Source organism: Lytechinus variegatus, chromosome 1, assembly GCF_018143015.1.
Source record: "Lytechinus variegatus isolate NC3 chromosome 1, Lvar_3.0, whole genome shotgun sequence".
Lineage (NCBI taxonomy): Eukaryota > Metazoa > Echinodermata > Echinoidea > Temnopleuroida > Toxopneustidae > Lytechinus > Lytechinus variegatus.
The window spans coordinates 79,685,993-79,704,423 of record NC_054740.1 but is presented as its reverse complement, the minus strand read 5'-3'; the positions used below and the strand labels follow the sequence as shown (position 1 = coordinate 79,704,423).

The window sequence follows — 18,431 nt, the reverse complement described above, 5'->3', positions numbered from 1 at the left end:
AACACAATTAAATACACAAGAAAAAATTTGCGACACCAATTTTTTTTATGTACACTTGATCAGAATCCTACAAAGAGTTTGTGGCCATAATAAGTTAATTAGAACAAATGTTTTATTTCATGCATATGTTATAAATTAGCATTATTAATTCATTAACAAAAAAAAATTATTTTTCAGAAAAATCATACGGCCTTGTAGATTTTATCGCACACTACCACTGTGCAAATTTTTGCAGCACTCGTGCGATCGACAGCTGAGATATCGAGGGGGGGGTGGCGGAATCCGCCCCGCCTCGGCTGTGAGATGGGTCCAAATAACCTGGCGCGTTTAAGGGTTAAGGCTGTAACTCCAGATGCTGTTAATCAAAACATCTTATAGCCATCTTGATATCATTCTAAGGGTACCTATAATCGGTATGCTCATCTTTGTCACTAGGTATGATGTGGTTGAGATTGGACGCGGTAATGATGCATCCGATCCCACTTCTCACTATGTCTCGCTCTCTGGTACGGTGGAACCATTCTCTATCATGATTGAAGAGTCTATCGGCTGGGTCAGGTTCACATCTGACTACTCCACTGTAGATATAGGATTCTCACTTGATGCAGAGCAAGATAGAGGTAAGAAAGTCCTGTTCACATATGGATTGTAATTAAAGTACATTTCTTAGCCATGCAACTACTTGGTAAAAGTTTTAATCATACGAAGTACTGAATTGAAAATTATCGGGATAGAACATCATCTTCTCAAGATCACTTCGATAATTATGAAATCATTCGATTAATGTAAAGTTTAGAGAATTTTTTGTGCTTAGACAGGAAATGTTGTATCTTCATTTTAGAAAAATGCTCAGGAGATTGAAAAACATGTTGAATTCTGTATCCAATGGGATTGTCTTCCCTTTGATATGGTGCATTGGCTTCATTATTTGAGATAAGGAACTTGGTTTTAGACAAGATTAAAACGAAAGTGACCCCCCTCCATTATGAATTATGAGGTCTTCGAAGTGTTTTACTAAATGGACTTGTCAGACATTTTATCCGACAAGTCCTGTCTTATCTAGGTTACCATAGGATCTATGCTCCATAGCCAATTAAAATCAAGGAATTTTGTCAGATCTGACAAATTGTTTGATATAGATGTTGATGAAATGCTCCCTACATTACCCTAGGCCTATATGTACTAATGTTGAATTACTTTTTAATTGTTCTTTTTGTTTAGATTGTGAGGAGACAATCCTAATTTCCCCTCTTACCAGGACAATACGATCACCTAACTATCCTTCGCCCTATGACATCAACGGCTACTGCCTCTGGTCTATCGTTTCATCGTCTGGAGCCCCCATCAGAGCTGTCGTCAATGATTTCAAATCTGGTAATTTATATTTCATTCATTCTATTTAAACAATTAAAATATAGCAGTGATATTACAAAGAAAATTGGATGATTGATGATTCAGAATAAAAGAAGATAAAAACCCCATTTTTCTTTATAATTTCAGGGGGTAATAATCACAGTCCAGTCTCGAAATCTGCAACATTGTATAACCCATAATTGCAGTGAATGTGAATTTCTGGGGCCTTTTTTCATTTTCCAAAGTTCTTTTGATCATTTGGGGGGCAAAATTCCATGGTTTTTGCCCTTTAATACTTAAAGGAACGTTTCACTCATTAAAACTGAATTATATGGCACCATGCCTGATTTAACCTTTACGTTTCCCTTTCAGAGGGTCAGTATGACATCTTGGATGTAGGAACCGGTCGAGGTGACAACGCCGTCTCCTTGGATACCCGTGTTGCTCAGCTCTCCGGCCACGTCAACGAGTCCTTCACCACCAACTCTAATCTTATGTGGCTTGCGTTCACCACTGATGGCAGCAACAACTTTGGTGGATTTGAAATTACATTCTTTGATGGTAAGATTAGATGCATTTTTCTTCTATACTAGACTATATGCTCTCAGATCACAATAGGTGTGATATGAACATTGTTTTAAACACCAAAAATATTCATTGTAACATTTTTTGTGTAAGGTTATAAGCACTGTGTTTGAAAATGCACATATATGATGGACACATTATAGCATTGATGGCTCTGTAGGGAGAATTGACTTATTAGTATAATTACCCACCCTCCTAATATTAAAACGTCATCTGTTCCTTAAGCATTTTATAACTGTTCAGAGCTTGCACATGGGCAATATATTGATGAATCAATCACATTCCTTGTATTCGAAGCAATGGGGTGTAATGGTTCAGACTCTCGCCTCGCAATCAGAAGGTCATGTGTTTGAATCCTGTGGCCTTGCGTCACTTGGCAAGGGTGTTAAAAGGGTACCTGGTAGGATGCGAAAGCCTATGTAGTATGCCTAGAAATTGAGTCTTGGAACTCTTGTTGGAATGCTCCCCAGGGAGCGGAGAGAGTGCATACATTGTGTGCAGGCATGCCAGGATTCGATTGCTGGGGTAATAGTAATTACAATGTAAATCGCTTTAATAGAAACAAAAGTGTAGTAAGCACTATATGAATTATTCATTATTACACTGGTCCTTGTTGCAAGAACATTTGCTACCAATCACCAAGCATTCGCATCCATTCTATGAATGGCTTCACATGACTGAATACACTTTCCAACCTCCAAGTATTTCCCCTTCTTTCTTCATAGACATGTGTTCCAATGAGCTCATCACCGATGATTCAGGGACTATCCAATCGCCTGGCTATGGCTTCCAGTATCCTAACTACGCCTCCTGTAACTGGGCCATTCAGGTGGAAGAGGGTTACAACATCCGCCTATCCTTTGAAGGCTTTGACCTTGAGACCGGCCGTGATACGCTCAGCATCGTGGGAAGCCGTGCCAACCCTGTTGGATCCCTGGTATGTGTGTCATTATTATCCATTGTTTTGATATGTTATGTTTATCCCTCTAGACTAACTGTTTTTCTTCTGTTGGATATTTTGTCTTCCTGCTTTTATTGATTGTATTTTTGTTTGACATTCTATGAAATACCATCTTTCTGAAGAGGAATGTGCTTTATATCCTGCTGTAGAGTGGAATTGCATGTAATTGAATTTTCAATTTTTACAAACTGATTTTTCAGGCTTTTTCCTTAATTGTATTTTGTAAATTATTGTATAAAGATGAGGTCTTTCTCCACAATTTTTAAACAGATCCTTGGATGAGAGGGTTTGAACATTTAACATACATGTTTTACAAATCCATACAAAAGAGTAAAGAATGTACAATAGTTCATACTTTTGAAAGTGACCATTTGATATGAAGTATTTGAACACTTTATGAGTGAAATCGAGAATCCATTGAAAAATTTCTTTTTAAATCTGACTTTAAGCTGACTTAAAACCTATGAATATCAGGTTTCAATTCGCATCTTTCACATAGAATGTTTTTTATGACATACGTCTGAATTTTTCGTGGAAATTTTTTTAAACTTTGAAAACGAATAATCAATAAATAATCAATAAAACTTGATAAGGCATTAACGTTCACCTTGTTTTAAAATTTTTACTATTCTCGTAGCTCGAAAAGTTAGAATCATCCACAGTATTGTTATATGTAGAAAGAAAGAGCATCTCCGTATATACCTTATATGCCAAGTTTGGAAGTGATTCATATTTGATTTCAGGTTCTAACTGGTTCTGAAGTACCTGAGGATGTCATTAGCTCTATCAATAGTCTCATCATCCAGTTCACTGCTGACTCCTCCGTTGTTGGACGCGGATTCTCATTTACCTATGAAAAATTCTGTGAGTATTTAAAATTTTCAATAGGCATAGAACTCTAAATACATTGATGACGTGTGTACGGATATATTTTTTACACCAATATTTTGGTTTGGCAGATATATTCTATAGTTGTTTGTACACATTCATGGTTTCTATATGATTCTGATGCCCCTTTCTTGAAGCGACTGCAGTTACTTTGCTATTATGGCAACTACCATGGAAACAGGGCTCAGCGGCCAATCATGATCAAGATTTTCATGATAGTTTCTGTTATAGAAATATCACCATAGGGCCCATGTGTTTGTTTTGTATTTCATATGCAGCAAGAGTGATAGATACAAGATTGGTTTACCTATCATGGTTTGGACTGATATTATTTTTAGTTTATGTCAGGGCTGCATGATAAGACGATGGTATTGAAGTATCATGACGTTTATTGAATAAATGATAATTGTTCCATGATATGCTATCCCTGATAATGTCATAATTGCATTTTATGATCAGGATATCAAAATGTTGAGACATTAAAGCTTGTTTCGTGTAGATAAGATAATATGGGTTAGATAATATATATCACCTGCCATGATGTTAAATATTGGGATATTGATATGTTTGGACATTGCTCATGTTGCTATTCATTTGTGAAAACAGGTCATAAGCTACCGAAAGCCACAATTAATATCTCACCAGATCCAAGTTAGGGTAATGTCAACAAAACATTGGTTGAAAATCACTCATGGGGGAACCTCATATTGCCCTCTTGAAATTACAGCCAGTGATAAACAAATAACCTGATATGCTGTTTTGACCTGCCCTTATTTATGAAGAAAATTTCATTATTTAAATATTTTTTCCCTGGTGCAGTTGATTGTCCTGAGGGTTATGTTGAGGCTGATGTCAATGGCCCTACCTGCTACAAGTTTGTTGACAGGACATCCACCTGGTTGCAGGCCAGAGAAGACTGCCGTTCTACCCCTGGTGCTGATCTTATCATGATCAACAATGCGCTGGAGAACCGGTATATCAGGGATGTTTCTAATGGGGAAGAGTGGTGGATTGGTGAGTTTGATGCAGTAGATTGCATATCAAAGCTAACATTGAGTTAGATTTAGATCTTGTAAGTTCTGATATAATTCATGTAAATTGATTTTTCTTAATTAAATCTTTATTTAAAACCTAGTAGGTGTAAGATGGCCAACATAATCTTATCATTACTTGGAAAAAGATCTGTTTATCTGACAGAATGCCATGCTTACTTCCTGATTACCCATTTTTTACTAAAGTCATAAGACACATTTTGTAATTGTTTTATTTATGAATGCAAACATGTGAGTGGTCACTTTGTTAAATGTGTCGAATCATATTATTTTGCTTAACGATCGAATAACCCCTGCTCTTTTTTGATGAAAGGTTACTATGATGGAGGCCAAGAGGGTGTCTTCTCATATGTAGAATGTGACACTTCAACCACGGGATGGGCAATCTATAATTGGGGTGATGATCAACCCAGTCGCATACCTGGAAATGAAGAAGACTGTGTGTATATCCTTGGTACCGATGGGTATTACTATGATGATGAGTGTGATTTCGCCAAGAGGTACATCTGTGAAACAATTCCAGGTACACTTTATCTTCTATAATTAATCGTGTTGATGTTTTACCCTGCAGTTGTATAATTTTTTTCTGTCTCTGAAAGTTCAGATTATGTGTAAAATAATTCAATTTCATGTATTTTTTTAATGTAAAACTCTATCGCAAAATTCGATTTTTATTTTTAAAAAGTTCAAATTTTTACTCCCTCACTCGCTCGCAACTTTTTTTCCTGATATGCTATATCTGCCCCCCCAAAAAAAAACAATTGGCTCATTACTCAACTGGCATCAGGGGATTTAAGTATAAAAAACATTATGCATAACTTCATTATTGAGATAGAACAACAAAATATAATCATGTTATATTTCTGCTTTGCCACTTAATTTCCTCAGTTCCTGATGTAATTCCGGATGCATTCAATCCCAGTGACTTGAAGACGGAAGCACTATCCCCTGACACTATTCGTGTCAGTTGGACACCAAGCTCATATCGTTGTGATGTCACAGGATACACTATCACATACTCGCCAGTAGGCATTGGTGGAAATGAACTGGTCAGCATCTTTGTTTATCTTCAGACTTTATAACTTCTCAAATTCTTTAACATTGTAAATTGCTACATACATTTAAATGGTTATCTGACTGGTTGGATGTTCAGATAAAATGATTTCTTTAAGCAGCAAAGAATATTAGAATTTCACCCATTTCATGGACTTAAGCTTGTTCAAGTGGTGACTGCTGTGAGTGTGATTGAAGTGAAGTTATGGCACTTGGACATTGACTGTCCGTGTCAATGAATGTTGGGGCATGTGTAGAGTATCCCTTTCAAAGTGGACTCTTATATGATAACATTCTTTCTAAAATCATGTAAATAGGATTTGACAAAGGAAAGTGATTGATTTTTCTTTATCTTGATCAGTCCCCCAAATACAAGCTCACTAAATTGTAAAATGATTTTTAAGTATACCTATCAATATGTCTATAGGTGGGGGCGGAGTGACGTCACATCAGCTTAACGACAGCAGTGACCTTACTTTGATGAAACAAAGTGAATGTAAAAACACAATGAAATAATGTCAGAAACAGATCTGAAAATTTCAGAAAGATTTGTAAATGTCCAGATAGTGAAATGAGTAAACTCAATCATCACGATGTTCAGCAAATATTATGAATGGGATGTATTATGCATTGTAGGCGTGCCAAAACGTTGCGCTGCTGTACGGGTCGCTATTGTGTTTTCATCGGCCGGTCAGTTGCTAGGCTTGAGATTATAAATGCCTATGTTCACCTCAGCCTATTACCAAATATTGTTGTCCATGTTATAATGATACAACACTTCTTGAATTTATAGACCGCGGTTGTCGAGGGGTCAACCACTAGTTTCTACGATCTGAGTTCACTCAGTCCAAACAGGGAGTATATCATCACCTTAAGAACAACAACGTTTAGTTTTGAAGATCTCCCAGCCTTGCCACCTATGATGCAAACAACACTACCAGAAGGCAGTAAGTAGCAACCTTTCAGCAAGAAAGGCACATGTACACATCCTTCATATTTTTGAATCTCCACCAGAAAACGACTAAGCCATAATGTGTCTTGTATTATAATGAGCAATAAGGGAAATTAGGGAATGAAAAAATAGTCTTTATGGTTTTCAGGACTATATTTCAAATTTAATAATCAGCTATGAGATATGGTCTTCATTTATCAGGGTTGGAAAATGACATGCCCCACCCTCTTTATATTAAAATGAGAAACTCAAAGGATCATTAATCTATAGATAACTCTGAAGTAATTGACCGTAACTTAATGAAAAAGTGTTTTCAGACATCATATTATTATTATGAGATTATAATAAGCAAATAAATGCTGTAGTACTTGAGTCCAGACTATACCAGAGTCCCTATTTCTCAGGACTTGGATGCTTGGACTCAGACTCTGGTTGGAAGGGTTTGACTATATCGCTGATTAAAAGTCAGATATGATTCCAAATCATATTATAGTTTCAATTTTTCATTACTCTTGTTTCATCTTCGTATTTTCCAGCAACCAATTGTCCAACTGGCTATCAGCAGGGACCGGACTATACTTGCTGGAGATTTGCAGTGAACCCATCCACCTGGTTTGATGCTCGACTCAGTTGTCAATCAGATGATCCAGAGGCAGATCTAGCCGTCATTGACACTCTTGAAGAACTTGATTTCGTCAACAACACCCGTCTTTCATTATCATACTGGATTGGTGAGATTTCATTCATGCTTGACAGTATGATAGGCCAAGTGAATTTGCAAAGTCTTTGTATAGGAATCCTTCTATAATTGCACAAGTATCTTCATAGCAGCTCTAATGCATTCTTCATTTGTTTTGTCTATGATGAAACTTAGTAACTAGCGATTAAAAGATACTGAAGAAAGACTAAGCACTGACTTTAAGAGGATGTAACCCCCCCCAAAAAAAAATACATGAAATAAAGTAATACATAAGTAAATAAATAAATAAATAAATTAAATAAATGAATAAATAAATAAATAAATAAATAAATACATAAATAAATGAATAAATAAATAAATGAATAAATAAATACATGAATAAATAAATAAATAAATAAATAAATAAATAAATAAATAAATAAATAAATAAATAAATAAATAAATAAATAAATAAATAAATAAATAAATAAATAAATAAATAAATATAAATGAATAAATACATGAATACATAAATAAATAAATAAATAAATGAATGAATGAATGAATGAATGAATGAATGAATGAATGAATGAATGAATGAATGAATGAATGAATGAATCAATCAATCAATCAATCAATCAATCAATCAATAAATCAATCAATCCTTGGCCTCAAACAACATCTTAAAGAACCTTAACAGTCTTCAATATGTCCATCCTATCTGGTGGTTTACATGTACTTGTCTACAGTCGGTTCATTTCTAGCTAACAATTTTAAGACAATCAATGCTCTAACAAGTCATATTAAAGATGTCCACCTCATTCTCACTCTGTCTTATTTCAAGATGGGGAACACGACAAATGTTGATAAGATGTTGCGCTCTTGCACCATATCTGAACATTCTTAACCAATGTTGAACAATAACTTTATCCTTCTTTAGGTTTCAATGACCTTGGAACCGAGCGGTTGTTCCGTTGGATGGACTGCCAGGCCCCGGACACCTGGCAGACACTCAACTGGGCTCCCGGTGCGCCCTCTGATCTTCTTGGTAACAATGATTGTGTTGAGCTCAATGAAGCAGGCCTATGGGATGATATCACCTGTGATACCACCAGACCTTTCATCTGTAAGGTCCAGGCTAAGGGTGAGAGCAACTCTTTCATTACTATATATGCACAAAATGGCATGAAATATTTTACTTTGTTTCGAAAGAAAGGCTATTTTGACAAGGGTTTATTAATTTTGTTTGAATTTAGGTCAAAATTTGTACCTTTGCCAATAAAGAACAGACTGGGAATGTGATTGTAATTATACAATGATAATGATGATAATAATTTGCAGTAGGAGCAAGATAATGATGGAGAGATATTGAAGAAAATTGAAAGTAAAGATAAAAGATGAAATGTCAGAATGATAGAAAGAGAGAAATGAAGAGAGAAAGAGAGAGAGAAGAAAAGATTCATGCAGATACAGTAAGACAAAAAGAGGAGAAAATGGGAGAAAAGAGCCTCCAGAGACGGAGAGAGGGACTAAATAACAGAAGAGAGCAGAGGCAGATACAGAGATAATAAAGGCAAAAAGACATGACAGTAATGTACATTACATTTAAAGCAGGAGATAAATCTGTTGAAAACCCAGAAGAACCACATTGACTCCCATATTACTGTTTCCCACCAGGTTTCACCGAGGAAGACATGTACCCATCCCAGTTCACCGTTCAACCAACCTCTGCCCTGACCGCATCGGCAATGTGGTTACCATCCCTCTCCAGCTGTAACCTCCTCGGGTACTACCTCATTGCTTCCGATGGTGGTCTCAATGATGACATCATCACTGATGTTGTTGGTGCCCTGTCTGTACAGGGGGAGATCACAGGTCTCTTACCAGGCACTTTCTACGTCATTTCCATCGTTCCATACTCTGCTCAGCGTACTTTGGAGAACAGATACGAGACCCTGATCGAGACATTTGATGAATCCAGTGAGTTCAGTGAAACTGCATGATCTTTTTGCCAGTGAACATTTTTAGTGTAAAGTCTATCTTTTCACACCATATAAATGAAATAATTTGAAGTACAGTCATGATTTCGTAACAAGAAGATTCACCACGTCATAATTTTTAGCGTACTGTAATGTAATGTAATGTATGTCTTGGGGTAAAAATTTAGAAACGTGCAGCCTGTCATTAAACAATGCAAATACACTTAAAAATATCATTTGGCATAGGAGACTTCATTCTTCACCCATCAAATCTTTCCCAGAAAACAAGTATGGTCTTAAAATATAACAAATCAATCTTTATACTTTTACGTTCTCTGTTAACCAGTGCATTTAGTGTCATGAATCTTTTTAGTGAAATCAGATTAAGGTACCGGTAATCAATTTTCTATATTTTTTGTTAATCTTTAACACCCCCTCCCCTATCAGCGATCTGTCCCGACGGTTTCGAGCTCGGTTACAACTTTGGATGTTACCGCTTCGCTACTGAACCCAAGGATTGGGACGCTGCTCGCATGGACTGCATGAATACTACAAATGCAGATCTTGCTGTTGTCGACACGCAGGATGAGATGGATTTCTTCATCGAGAAAGGATTCGGTGGCTACGACTGGTGGGTCGGTGAGTAGATGATCATTTTAAACTTTGTTGCCTGACTTCCCTCTTTATTTATTTAGGTGGAGCAGATTAGATTAAAACTGAATGAGTTCCCTCCCTTAAACCTGACACGAACATTCAGAGATATTCCACAAACTATAGACAAGGGATTGTTCTGAATTACCACCGATCAGCTTTGTATGAATTCAATTCAATTCAGTATTTATTACCAATTCATGAATAGAAAAAACACAATAAAACAACCAGTCTCAGTAAGTAGGGGTTTAAAAATCAAGACAGAATTGGACTTGAGAACACAAGGCAATAATATGTCATAGACATTACGTCAGACAAAGATGTAACACGGTACTGCTGGCTACGAATCTATTTGGAATAGTGCGTACCCATCATGTTATTTTTTGGATTACTGCACATTAATTTGCAATTTATTGACATTAGAACAAAGAACATGAATATCATAAAATACTCAAATCATCTGGATACATGTATTCATCTAGGGATTTTGGTATTTGTTCCCAGTCTTAAGCCAGTACATATCAAGTAAGCTTTGATTTTCTGAGACCCTTTTCGTTGTTGTTCCTTAGGTCTGTATGACAGGGCGGACGAGGGATCCTATCGTTGGGTGGACTGTTCTGATCTCTCAAATTGGGGTCAATCCCAGTGGGACGTAGGTCAACCATCGGACATTGATGGCAGCGAAAACTGTGGTCAGCTTCAAGACAACGCCAAGTTCAATGATAGGGCCTGTGAAAGGGCCCTGCCTTACGTATGTGAGATCATCGTCAAAGGTAACTTGTATTGTAATTAATTGCTACTTAGGGGTTGTTGCAAGAAAACATTTGCAAGTGATTGCAAATTTCAGTTACAAATTTACAAGTGATGGAACAGATTTTTAACTCGAGAAAAATCAATCTATAGTTATTGATAATAGAAGCAGACCAGCAATCTATTCCAAATTTGCGATTAATAGCAAGATTTATGATTGATTTTGAGACCTGAAATTGACTTGCAATTGTTTGCAAGTTTCTTGCAACACTCCATTAGTCTAATCCAAAATACCTTATGATGCCCATTGGTCTGATTTTATCAGGGCCTTTATCACAAAACTTTGAGATTGATCGTATATGTAAATTTTTCATGTGTTTGCACATAAAAATCAATGTAATCAAGCACAAATATCAGCCTTGCGATCAATCGCCAAGATTCTTTATTGGCCACTGGTCTAGTGATGCCCATTTATGACAAAGTCACAATATTAGCATTACTTTGATGAATTATTTGATCTTTACAAAACGTAGTGTATTTAATACACAATAATTATTATTTTCCACTTATTTTTATTATTATTATCAGTATTTTGTTTGATGTCATCTATGCCTGGGTCCCGTGATTCTCTCCTTCGGACCGTTGTCCACAATGTATGATTTTTATATTATGTAAATAAATTGATAATTGATTGTTTGATGGTTTCAATTGTACAAATCGAAACCAAATAAGATTGGTGCTAAAACAGGCTTCCTACAAATTTGCGTTAGGTTATCAACTTTTAACTTTTTCCCTTTGAAATGCAGATTTTGATGATGAAGATGTAGACCCCATTCTGTTCACAAGCACGGCCGTCACAGAGAATTCACTTCTGCTTCGATGGTTACCATCAGATTACAACTGTGACATTGTTGGATATACGTGAGTAAAATGCCATTTCTAGCCCTCTAAATCTGTGCTACTCTTGGAAACTGTATTCTTCTTATACTCTGTTACTCTTGTAAACTGCAAATATGAAACTTTGATTTTATTTTTTGTAATGATGTTTGATTTGATGATATATAGTAGTTTTCAAAGTCAGCACTGCTGCTGCTATATTGAATCGCGTAATGCAGGTGAGACTGCTCGAGGTGCTCCACTTGTTTTTCAAATTATAGCCAATCGTACGATTGCTATGACATCATTATGACTAGGTATTGAATTAGCCTTTATTTTAATAAGGATTACAGCATAGTCACAGATTTGAACATCAATATTTGTAAGATGATTCAGAATATTACAAAGTGAAATATTCCATTCTCAATATTATCATCAAATTCTACTCCGTTTTATTGAAAAATCGGGTTGTAGACCAATCATAAGGTGTGCGATATCCTTTTAAAATTGGAATAAGTCATATGTGTCCACCCCAACTAACTTCTCTTCCCTGTCTGATGCACTTGACTAATGATTTTTATCTAATTAGATGTAGAAAATAGGTGTTGGAGTATTTATTTACAGCGAAGATGTATTATTGAAATACAACTGGTAATATCCCAAAATGCAGTAACATGGAACTAAAGTATACCCAACATTTATCCACCTTTTTTCAGTAATTTTATCTTACATCATTCCTTTACAACTCCACACCATATATTGCTTAGCCATATCATTGTGGGATCAGGAAAGTTATTGTGAAAAATGGTCATGCAGTGAAATTACTTCTATGTATGCTTGCTGGTTGCAGTCATATTTTCTGTACTCTTGGTGAAATATGGAAATGAAAGGAGGTTCATCCGATTATTGAAAGATTTATATGAATCCTTTGCATCAAATTAGAATTACCTACACCAACGATGGTCCCCAGATTGTTGATGTGCCAGGAGGTGACTCTAATAGCCAGCTGATCACGGATCTCATGCCAGAGACTACTTACACATTTACCCTACGTGCAAACACATACATGGGACCAAGGGATACAAGTCGAACAACAACGGTGACCACATTACCACCAGCAAGTAAGTTATCACACTGTTGGTCCTTTATCAACTGGGTGGGGGAGGTTGAGAGGGTCAATTTGACCCCCTTGCATGAATTTTGTGATAGCTCTGCAACTGTTCAAACTGCAACATATTGTGACATGGGTCTTTTTATTTGAAATCTTGCGCTCTTTTTTATACCAAATTTTGCAGATTGGACAAGTCTTGGTAGAGTCATGATGCAGTTTGTGATTACATGCCAGCTAAATAAAAAAGGGGGGCAGTTGCAAGAATTTGTGTATGAACAAATTAAAAATCCTGATGTTCATGAAATGCTATAAAACAGTGCTTATTTCACATCTAATGCCATAATGATTTGAATCATTGTTTAGACCTTTAATGTTCAAGGTCGGATGTGGTGGGGAGCAGTCAAGAATAGTTTTTTAGAAATCTGCCCTATCTTTCTTGATCTTTCATTAAGATCCGTGTCCTGAGGGCTGGTTTGTCGGTTACGAAGATCATTGCTACAAGGTCGCCAAGTCCCTTGTCACCTGGGATGAAGCCCGTCAGGACTGCATGTCTGTCGAAGATGGTGATCTAGTTGTCATAGAAACAGAAATGGAGAATCAATACCTGTGGAATGAGACTCTTGGAAATGACTATTGGATTGGTAAGCAGAAAATCACTCTAGTGTCTTAATTTGACATTTTATGTTATGATGATTGGCAAACTTACATATACTTTTCATTGATCAGACATCAATGTTCTAAATGTGAGAAATAACAATTAGACCATATAATAAAGTAGTCTTATATTCATTTCCCAAACTGTATATTAAATATGATGTAGGATACATGTAAGTGAATGATCTTGGTGTTATATTGGTGGGAATATCACTATTCATATTATGATGTATAATTTACAATAAACTTTTATATCTAATCTAAAAGAAATTGAAAAATATGATTAGAAAAAATGAAAATTTGCCATAGCTGGTTTACTTTTCATTTCACTTCAATTGGACTCCTGTGATGACAGTTTTACATTTTTTTTTGCAATGTCCTCTTTCATTCCTCCAAATCACCATTACCATTAAGCTGTCTACTCATCCATTCCTAATCATGTTTTTTTTGTATGTTTACCACAATTTTTGATTTCACTTTTTAATGAATTTTCCCAATTTCGTTGTTCTCTCATTTTAGTAATAAATGTTTGCAAGTATGTTCATTCTTTTATATGTTCAATGCAAAAAAATTTCAACTCGAATTCTGAACTCCAATATTCCTCAAGGTTACTATGATCGAGCAAGGGAAGGCCAGTGGAGCTGGGTTGACTGTGGAGCAGATACCGAGTTTGCCTTTTCCAACTGGGCACCCGGACAGCCTAATGACCTCAATGGCGTCCAGGATTGTGGGCAAGTTACCAACTTTGGGGAGTATAATGACTGGGAGTGTGATCGCACTATGATGTACATCTGTGAGATTTGGGCAAAGAGTAAGTTGAGGAAATGCTTAGTGCTTATAACTTGAGTCTGTCTTTAAATTCAAATTTGTACATCCTAGGTATGGTGCATTAGTAGCAGACTCAATCAGTCAGTTTCATTGCCTTTTGAATATATTGTATTTTCTTATTTTTGTAGGAAGATTCGACATCGCAGGCGTATCTAGTATGTGCACCTATATAAAACGCCGGCATCCAAGTCTTTGCCGTAGCCTTTTTCTTTGAAAAACATGTATTTCAGATCGCGTCTCAGTGTTATTTTTGATGCGCTATGGGGAAATTGATGGACCCAAAATGCATGATGCTGCACAATAAATTCATAGTGCTGCAAAAATAAAAAATGTACGGCTGGGAGGTTGCATGGAATTAAATCATGAACACGTGACTTGCATATGCACTCACTTTTGGCTTCATCCTTGAACCTGTCTCATAATAGAAATTAAAGTAATAATAATGTTGACGCTCATAGTAGTAGCAATGATGATACTGATAGCGATAAGAATAATTCTTATGATAGTAATTGAGATGATGATTGTGATGATGATGATGATGATGAAAAATGAATTATGATGATAATTATGTTCATAATAATAATGATTATGATTACATTAATAAAAGTGCTGATGAGAACAGTCAGCAACAAGAACTACAATGCTGAGATGATTTGTAATTCACAATATCCATCTTAATCAGATGTCCACTAATATGTCTGCTTTCCTTCCAGGTTACCTCCCATCACAAGCCAATCCAAGTTTGTTCCGTGGAGAAGCAATCAACCCCAACACAGTCACCCTTTCCTGGACTCCGTCTGTCCGCTACAGCTGTGACGTCGTCGCCTACCGCATCACCTACGAGGACCCAAGAGACACCATTCCTACAAGTGTAGATGTTCCAGGAGCAGATGCATCCTCGGTAACACTTGGAGACCTTCAAGATGGAGTGATGTACAATTTCTCCATCTCGTCGGTGCTTGCTTCTGGACCGGTGCTCGCTGCTCAGGAAACCATGGTCATGACTCCATCGATGGATGGTAATGCAAGATTCCCGAATCATTCAATTATTCATCAACCTATATTTAACTATGTCAGTTGGATTTACTTGAATTATATCTGCATTTGAATAATACAGTTGAATTGAATAAAAGAATAGCAGACTTTCCATGATTTGGATATCCTCACTGATAATACGGCAAACAGAAAAGATCTTTTCCCGCCAATGTCAACAGGTCCTCAGCAGAACACAAGGAATCACCAGTATAATATATTTATGCCTTCGCCCACCTTTCGTGTTGACAGCTACACGTGGGTGCAAAAAAAAAGGCGGACAAACTCTTAAAGATATTAATAATGCTTTAGCAGAATTACAGATCGTGAGAGCTGCTTGTAATACCCATAACTTTGGAAATCCAATGGATGTATTTTTTGCTATAAATATACCCCCCAAAAATACATTACCTTGTTGTTTTTTCTTTGAACTAGATCTTTGTGAACCAGGCTGGTTTCCAGGCTACAACTATGTTTGCTACAAGGTAGTCCTGGACCTGGTTACCTGGGACGAAGCTCGTGCTGATTGCCAGTCTATCCAAGATGGTGATCTGGTCATCATAGAAACTGAAGAGGAACTCAACTATATCCGTGAAAATGTGAATGAAGGCGATTATTGGATAGGTAGGGATCGTCCCAAAACTATTCTCATTAACTCGTTTTAAGAATCCCATCGTGAGTTTTTAAAATAAATTACTTAAATTGGATGCCATTGGTTCTTTTATATAAATGCATCTCATTTCTTAAAATATTGAAATCAGTTCAGTCAATTTAATCAATTAAATGCAAATCTGTAGTAGAATATTCTGATCAGTTAAAGTCATTAAAATTATATTAGAAGAATAATTTTAAAAATTCTATGCAGATGGATCCCACTTTAGGATGCAATTCATTTTTGTTGATGATCTCAGGATTTCTTGTAATATCAATTTATGCAAATATACATGTATAATCAGTTAAGAATGAGATAAACAAGTTAAAGTCACCTAAGCCTCCACCATAGCTTTGCGATTTAAATGTTGCATTTACTGTCTAAATCCAAATTGGCAACTTTTTACCTTTGAAATAATTCTTTATCAATTAATTTTTATGTATGGGACATTATATTTCTAAGGAACAGCAACAAATAAAACAATTTGTACCTTTGCCAATTTCAAGGGTAAAATCTGATCAAATAAGGCTTCAAATCTTAATGTTTGGATTAAGTAAAACAGTTACGTACTTGAACAGGGTTTCACTTTGAAATATCTGTGGGAATAACAGAATAGCAGGAGCGTAAGGGGCAATTCATAGCCATGAAAACAGAAATAAATTCTTTATTCTCTCACCTTTTAGGCTTCTATGAGGGTAGCGAGGGAGACTGGAAATGGGTAGACTGTGCCGTTCCATCCGTCTGGGCCAGGACCAACTGGGCTGTGGGTCAACCCAACGACCTCTCTGGAACCCAGGACTGTGGTCAGATGACAAATGCTGGAACGTGGAATGATTGGGAGTGTGAACGCACTGGCCAGTACATCTGTGAGGTCACCCCTAAAGGTGAGATGCATGTACAAATGTGATGGTGTGTGAATGACAAATGTATTGTTTTAATTTTTTTCCCCTTGTGCTGTTTCTGATTCTTTGTATAACTCTGAAAAGACTGGTGGAGCGGGGCTGATTTGGACCTGCTGACATTTTTAATAATATATTTTTAATAATGACTTTGTGATCTTTTTTCATCTTTTATACCAGATTACTGACAATAGGGTACCTAGTTCTTAATGTATGCATGTTATTTGTTTCTGTACAATTTTTTGTGATTATGATCTTGCCAAAAATTATCATTATAAGAAAAATAGAACAAAGAAAACAAGGAAAACATAATAGATTGAAAAAAAACTATTCAATTTTTTTTAAATCAAATTTACTTAAGATCAATTTGAATATTTATTAGCTAGATAAAGTGCCCCAAACGTATTTGTTTCCTGAGCAAAATCGGCATATATTACCATCAAGCTTTATCTCTAATGATCTAGAATTGTGTTTATTATAAATCAAATGTCCATTCAAAAGCATCCTTGGTCCATAGTCCTTGAACATTAGTTCTTTTGCAACAAATCTTTAGAACTTGAAATGTTTTCCCAGCCTCACTAATTGAGTTCAAATGTCATTCTTCTTGTAATTTAAATCCAATTAAAATGAATTGAATTAAAAAGTGATAAACCTTGATTCATCGCAAAACCTTTATCCCATAGATTGGGGCATTTTAGATCAAAATCCATCTCGTCTGCGCGGAGAAGCCATCGATCCCCACACCATTCAGCTGGAGTGGCGAACCTCTAGTACCAACTGCGAGGTCACGGGCTACCGCATCTACGTTGTCGTAGAACCTGACGAAGAGGCGTACAGTGTGGATGTGGTCGGCGGAGAGACGGACTCATTCCTCATGAAGAATCTGATGGCCAATACTGTCTATACCTTTGATATTGCTGCTATCACAACAATCAGGATCCTCCCACCGGTTGGAACTTTGGCTCGTGTCAGTACTCCTGCAAGTAAGCGCTCTCTCTGAATTAAACTGTCATTCAAACATGCATTTCACCAGCAAATGTTCGATAAATTTACTGATATTAAATCCGTAAAGTCAACATAACTCCAGGAAAATTAAGTGACTAAAGTTGAAGCAATTAGAGGGTCATTTGTTCAAATCCCACAAGTGTCCCCAATTCATCTTCACTATTTCACTGTTTGCCTTTGTTATAATAGGTACCTGAAGCACTGGTTACTTTTGGCGACATGGCTTTTGCTGAGGTGATGATGTTTAATACAATACAAGGGATCATTGTCACCTGGGGGGGCTAGTCAAATGTGTTGCTGTACACACGCGTAGCCAAGTTATTTCCAAACACCCCCTAAATGAGTTTTTCTCTGTGTGCAAAATAACCCCTTATATACAAGTTTTTCGTGGGCTTTATTTACACATTGTCCCTAAACAAGTTGTCGTCAGAATATAACCCCGGGGAAAAAGCTTGGGGGAAAAACATACCC

The 18,431-nt window shown here is 36.4% G+C and overlaps 1 protein-coding gene across 1 annotated transcript in view; it reads left to right on the top strand.

Moving 5' to 3' along the window:
• LOC121424455 overlaps positions 1-18,431 on the top strand; it is a 73,281-nt gene that overhangs the window by 41,693 nt on the left and 13,157 nt on the right. Inside the window, exons 36-57 of the mRNA XM_041620152.1 lie at positions 436-620; positions 1,222-1,374; positions 1,726-1,914; positions 2,664-2,875; positions 3,643-3,763; positions 4,607-4,801; positions 5,153-5,362; positions 5,728-5,888; positions 6,686-6,839; positions 7,381-7,575; positions 8,464-8,667; positions 9,201-9,503; positions 9,950-10,141; positions 10,723-10,926; positions 11,710-11,824; positions 12,722-12,900; positions 13,343-13,531; positions 14,152-14,355; positions 15,086-15,391; positions 15,840-16,028; positions 16,740-16,940; positions 17,639-17,938. Coding sequence (XP_041476086.1) covers positions 436-620; positions 1,222-1,374; positions 1,726-1,914; positions 2,664-2,875; positions 3,643-3,763; positions 4,607-4,801; positions 5,153-5,362; positions 5,728-5,888; positions 6,686-6,839; positions 7,381-7,575; positions 8,464-8,667; positions 9,201-9,503; positions 9,950-10,141; positions 10,723-10,926; positions 11,710-11,824; positions 12,722-12,900; positions 13,343-13,531; positions 14,152-14,355; positions 15,086-15,391; positions 15,840-16,028; positions 16,740-16,940; positions 17,639-17,938 — 4,361 coding nt within the window. The remainder of the gene's footprint in view (positions 1-435; positions 621-1,221; positions 1,375-1,725; positions 1,915-2,663; positions 2,876-3,642; positions 3,764-4,606; positions 4,802-5,152; positions 5,363-5,727; positions 5,889-6,685; positions 6,840-7,380; positions 7,576-8,463; positions 8,668-9,200; positions 9,504-9,949; positions 10,142-10,722; positions 10,927-11,709; positions 11,825-12,721; positions 12,901-13,342; positions 13,532-14,151; positions 14,356-15,085; positions 15,392-15,839; positions 16,029-16,739; positions 16,941-17,638; positions 17,939-18,431) is intronic.